Source organism: Eublepharis macularius, chromosome 4 (assembly GCF_028583425.1).
Source record: "Eublepharis macularius isolate TG4126 chromosome 4, MPM_Emac_v1.0, whole genome shotgun sequence".
Classification (NCBI taxonomy): Eukaryota; Metazoa; Chordata; class Lepidosauria; order Squamata; family Eublepharidae; genus Eublepharis; species Eublepharis macularius.
Window position 1 is genome coordinate 184,280,506 of NC_072793.1, and position 5,878 is coordinate 184,286,383.

Here is a 5,878-nt window from a genome sequence, read left to right on the forward strand (position 1 = left end):
CGAATTGGGGCTTTCGGGTCCTTCCTCGCTGGTTAGAGCAGATGGATCAAGGTCCATAATTTCTTCTAGCTCTAACCCTCTCTTGGGAGGATTTCTACGGACAGCACCTCGCCCCCTTGTTGTTCGTGGAGTTGGCGTCGGGCGGAATGGTGGTGGAGGGGTGGTGGAGATTGTTCGCCGAGGTGGGAACGGAGTTCTTTGCACAGGCTTGAGTGGGCATTGTGCCGCAAAGTGACCGCTTTGGCCACAATGTAGGCATAGTCCTTGTTGCCATCTAGCATCTCTCGTTCCCCTGGTTGTGTATCCCGTTCCCCTTCCCCCTCGTACAATAATTGAGGTCCGTCGGTGCCCTGTTGCTTGCTGTTGCTCTACTAGCCGTACTTCCTGCATGCGATTTTCTACTTCACATGCTAATTGAATCCAACCCAAGAGTGTGGGTGGATTATCTTGCATAAGGGCTCGGTCTAGCAATCTGGGATTCATGCCTTGTTTAAACAGAATTATTTTGGTGGATTCCTCACACCTTGGACATTTGGCAGCTAATTGTCGGAATTTAGTGACATAGTCTCTGGCTGACATATTGCCTTGTCTAATGGTTTGTAACTCTGTTCGGGCTCTACTCTCCTCTAAAGGATCTTCATATTGGGCTCGGAGTGCCGCTACTAGTCCTTGCAGGGAGTCTAATTCCAGGGACCCAATTCATACAACGCTACATACCATTCTGCCACTTTTCCTTGTAGCCAGGATCCTAGGTGTTCAATTTGACTGGCTTCATCTTCGAACAAATGTCCCCAACGGTTAAAAAATTGCAGCGCTTTTACTAAAAAAAAATACCAATTTAGTGGGATCTCCGTCGAACATAGCTTCTAGCTTCACCCATCCCATAGGTAGCTCCTGAGGTCTGGCGACCGGGGGTGGTAGCGGGTAGTATTGTACCGGCGCCGGCCTCTGTTCCAGCCGTGCATCGGGTCGTCGCGGGATAGTTTGGAAAGGGGGTTGTTGGGGTCTTGGTTGTGGGAGCCCCCATGGCCTCAGAGGAGGAAGACTCGGCGGCCTCTGTGGCGGGCCTTGTGGTCTTGGAGCCGGAGGACCCTGAGGATGTGGAGGGGGACCTCGCGGTGCTGGACCCCTTGGAAGCGGTTGAATAGGCGGCTGCTCTTGCGGCTGCGGAGGTTGTTCTCCTGGGAGTATTGGTGGCTCCTGTGGCTGGAGGGGAGGTTGCTCTAGCGGCTCTTCTCCTTTGTCGTCTCCCGGAGGCCCCAGAGGCACGTATAAGGGGGGACCTTCCGGAATCTCGTCTGGTGGCCCTTGAGGTTGGTCAGGCGGCAGCCTCACCGGCTCCTGTAGATCATCAGTGGGTGGAAGCGGACGCTCATCCTGAGAGGTTACCTGGTCCGCTGCTGGACGTATTCCAGGTAAAATCCTCTGGAGGGCTGCCACCCTTCGGCCAATTGAAGCTCTAGTGCTTTCTCCAACTTCTTGCGGAGGCCCCTCTCCTGGGCCTTCGACCACCAACACTGACTGCAAGTGAACTGCATGTGCTAAACTCTCCTCCATACTGCTGATTCTTTCTTCCAACCGTTGTACGTGTCTTGGGGCTGAGGTATCGACATCCTCCTCAGGCAATTCCTGGACCGGCTCAGTTGAAATTCGTGTAGTTTCAATGTATTCCGCTCGGGGCCAGGGTGGAATCTCCCCCATTCCAGTGGCACCGGTACCTTCTCCTTCTTCCGATATCCCCGCCAGGATTCCTTTCGTTAGCCCCGTTATTGCCGAAATCCCAGCACCCACCGCTAAAGTTCGGGTTTGTAATTGCTGCCAACTTTGATCACTCGACTCATGTTGCCCCATCCACGGGGTGACTTCTGCGTAGCCTCAACTCATTAAATCGCGGCGGGAAGTTTCCCACACTTGAGTACTCTCAGCACCTCTCAGGTCCCATTCTAGTTGGTCGGATTCTCTGTTCCAGTAATACCATGGTTGACTACTGGTTCTCTCCGCCGACGCTCCGACCACTCTTCTCCCATCTACTTGCGATCTGGAGAACATAATGCTGAGCCTTCTCTCCCTCGTTTCTCTCAGCCGCGAACCCCACTGCCTCGGTGTAGGCAGCGATATCAAGGGTTCTGCCACCGCTCTTGGTCGAGCTCCAGCTCTGTCAGGTACGAGGGTATGCACCATGGTACGGCTTGACTCCATTCCTCCCCGAATGGGTTGATGTGATAGTTCCAGTTCTTCCAGGATAGGAGCAAAAGGATCAAACAAAGGGTCCCTTTCGGACGCGGCCTTGGTATCCGTCTCCCCTGGCTTAGGGATTGGAACAGATGTGATTCGTAACAAAATGTCAGACAGTGGCTTGCTAAAAGTTGCAATCCAGACTACCTCTTGCAATTAGACACGAGTCCATTGGTTTCAAAAGATTTACTGAATATAAGCAACCATTATAGTCCACTATCCAAGATACAATATCTTGGCTAGTACACAAGTATTGTTACGAATGACAGGCAAAGGTTAAGGTACAGAGTAGCATAACCCAGCAGGCCCCATCCTCCCCCCAGAGTTCTCAAAACAAACGGCTTGAAGCTGAGAGAGTGAAAGTTTCCCAAGGCTGGAAAGTTTGTAGTCATAACATTCCTCTTCTCTAAGATAACTGCTACTGAACTGCTTGGCACCTGCAAAAGAAGCACTTAAAACACTGAGAGAATTAATATGGAGTCTCTTTGGTTTGAGCATAGAAGAACCATAGTTAGAACCTGACAGGTTTGATCCCAGACATCTCCAGTTAAGAAGAAAACCACGCAGGAGTTGACGCGAAAGACCTTCAAAGACCCTGCAGAGCCACCACCAGTCTGAGTAGACAGCAATAGAGACCTCGACAGGCTGACAGGCTGATTCAGTATAAAAGAGGTTCATGTGTCAAAAGTACCATCCTCATCACAGCTCTTAGATTAGAGGCTTTGTTGTATATTTTCAAAGTACACCACGTTTAAATAGACACAACTGCCATTTTCTCCCTTTCCTCACTGTTTGCCTTTTCTGTCAGCACGTGCCCCGTTCCAGGTGTACCGAGAGCTGTCGGCCTGGAAACGCCAAGGTGGCTCAGGAAGGGAAGCCATTTTGCTGCTACGACTGTCTTCCGTGCCCGGAAGGGACCATCTCCACACAGGAAGGTCAGTGAGTCCAAAGCCATGGCTTTGCGGGGCAACATTAAAACAGGAGGCAAGGTGTGAGCATTCTTCTCTGCTGCTCCACCTTTGCCCGCAGCTGCCAGCTTTCCTGCCTGTACCTTTACACATCTGGAGCAGGTGTGGGCTTCAACAGTTGCCAACCCTGCCTAGGAGAGCTCTATGATGCTGGTGCTGAGAAGGCATTCTTCTAGAAACATTTAAAGGACAAACCACGTGTCACGATTGCTAACATGTAGTGTCTGGGTTCCCCAACCTGATTTTGATTCAATGAGTCACACTCCAGATGCAATGTTACTTGTTCTTAAGAGCCCAGGGTCCCGGGTTGGCTTGGAACTGCAGCACGGGGGGAGAAGCGGTTCAGCCTCCCCTCCCCCAGCATTTTCATGACTAGTAATGGCTGGGGAGGCTGATGTCTGCCTCTTAGGGGGCTGTGCATGTGCAGCCCCTCCATGGGGCAGACAGTACCACGGGGCTATTTTGGAGAAGGAAATGGGCATGCAGGTAAGACCAACCGCACCGTGGGACCCCTTGCACTGGGGAAAAGAACTTCACTCCCCCCTGACGTGTGATTCTCTGAATCTAAGAGCAGAACCACAAGTGACAAAAGGCACAGATTGGACACTTGTCAGCTTCCCTCAAGTTTTGATGGGAAATGTAGGCAGCTGGGCGGAATGTTGGACAAGTGACAGTTGAAAAGTCCATTGGACAGCAGTCAGAGAGCCAAGCTGCAAGACCAGGACGCCTACATTTCCCATCAAAACTTGAGGGAAGCTGACAAGTGTCCAACCTGTGTCAGGCGTCACTTGTGGTTCTGCTCTAAGTCTGGTCAGGGAACCTGCACAGAGCACGTTACATAGCAGTGCTATGAGTCAGTCCTGCAACTTTGTACTTAAATATATATATATATTGTAAGAACCTCTCTAATGCACTTTTGGTACATCACATCCCTTTTTGAGACATCCAAGTGGCATTGATAGACCAAAGCGTTTGACTCGTTTGGACAAAGAATGCACTGCCACTTCTGCTGCAGTACAATTACAACTTGATGAGTGCAATGTTTGGTTTATGGGGCTGACCTTAAAGATTACCTGGCCAGCAAATGGGGGGCGGGGAAGCAGTTTGGATGCCAGGTGAAGAAAGTTCTCCTAAATGGAGAAAATCAAATAGAGAGGCCAGTCCCTCCAGAGTAAACATCTCCTGTGGAGGATGGACTCCATGGCATTATATCACAAGTAGGTCCCTCCCCTCCTCCAGCCCCATCGTCCCAAGGCTCCACTCCTAGTTTATTTTCTGATGAGTTATGGATTGCCAGAGCCAACCATTGATTCCAGTGCAAAAAGTGGTGGTGGTGGTGTGGGAGGCCATTCTGACCCATTATAAATGCAAGGCAAATCTTTTTGAAACTGAAGTCACTCTCATTCTTTCCAGATGCAGCACAATGCACCCGCTGTCCAGAAAATCAGTATCCAAACACAAATCAAACTGAATGTGTCCCCAAGGTGACAACTTTCCTGACCTACAAAGAACCACTCGGGGTCATCCTGGCTTTCTTTTCTTTGTTCCTGTCCTTAATCACTGGCTTTGTGTTAGGCCTGTTGATTAAATTCCTGGACACTCCCATAGTCAAAGCCAACAACCGGGACCTCACCTATGTTCTCCTGGTCTCCCTCCTGCTTTCCTTTCTCTCCTCCTTTCTATTTATTGGCCAGCCAGGGAAGGTGACCTGCCTTCTCCGACAAACCACCTTCGGCATCATCTTCTCCATTGCCGTCTCTTCTGTGCTGGCCAAAACCATCACTGTAGTGGTGGCCTTCATGGCCACCAAGCCAGGCAACAGGATGAGGCAATGGCTGGGAAAGAGTCTGGCCAACTCCATTGTCATTTCCTGTTCCGCTGTTCAAGTTGGCCTCTGCCTCATCTGGCTGGGATTCTCTCCCCCCTTCCCAGAGTCCGACATGCACTCCCAGCCTGGATACATCACCCTGCAATGCAACGAGGGCTCTGTCGCCATGTTTTATATTGCCCTGGGCTACCTGGGCTTCCTGGCTGCCGTCTCCTTCACGGTGGCTTTCCTGGCCAGGAAGCTGCCCGGGGCCTTCAACGAGGCCAAGCTCATCACCTTCAGCATGCTGGTCTTCTGCAGCGTCTGGGTGTCCTTCGTGCCCTCCTACCTGAGCACGAAGGGGAAGTACATGGTGGCCGTGCAGGTCTTCTCCATCCTGGCCTCCAGTGCTGGCTTGCTGGGCTGCCTCTTCCTTCCCAAATGCTACGTTATTGTACTGAGGCCTGATCTTAATACCAAGGAACACCTAATGACAAAATGATTTAATCTAACGTAAAGTGGAGACTCTCCCTGTGATCTTCTTTATTTACATACATTAAAAATTATGGTGAAATGTCCAATATGTGGACTAAAGCAATAATCATTCCAATCTATTAAAAGGGAGTTTAAAAAGGGTTCTCCTAGTTAACACCCAACTGGTTTGTTTTCTGTAATTGTTGTGTGCCGTTTTTCTTTGTCAGAAGCTCTTCTTTAGAGCACTGCATGCATCAGCACCTCAAATAGAGAAATGTCCTTGCCAGTCTAGTGTAGTGGTTAAGAGCAGCAGGACTCTAATCTGGAGAAGCGGGTTTGATTCTTCGCTCCTCTGCTTGAAGCCAGCTGGGTAACCTTGGGTCAGTCACTGCTT

General features: G+C 50.5%; 1 protein-coding gene across 1 annotated transcript; it reads left to right on the forward strand.

Annotated features, from left to right (window-relative positions):
• The first annotated feature begins 1,025 nt into the window (after nt 1-1,025).
• Nucleotides 1,026-5,512, forward strand: LOC129328018 (vomeronasal type-2 receptor 26-like). Its single transcript, XM_054976759.1, has 4 exons — nt 1,026-1,139; nt 1,257-1,415; nt 3,044-3,170; nt 4,617-5,512. Exons 1-4 carry the CDS (start codon nt 1,026-1,028, stop codon nt 5,510-5,512), a joined length of 1,296 nt encoding a protein of 431 aa, XP_054832734.1.
• The last annotated feature ends 366 nt before the right edge of the window (nt 5,513-5,878 follow it).

Coding starts and splice junctions, on each gene's coding strand:
- LOC129328018 (XM_054976759.1), top strand. CDS start 1,026: ATGGCCTCAGAGGAGGAAGACTCGGCGGCCTCTGTGGCGGGCCTTGTG. Junction 1,140..1,256: donor TGCTGGACCCCTTGGAAGCG/GTTGAATAGGCG, acceptor CGTCTCCCGGAG/GCCCCAGAGGCACGTATAAG. Junction 3,171..4,616: donor GACCATCTCCACACAGGAAG/GTCAGTGAGTCC, acceptor CATTCTTTCCAG/ATGCAGCACAATGCACCCGC.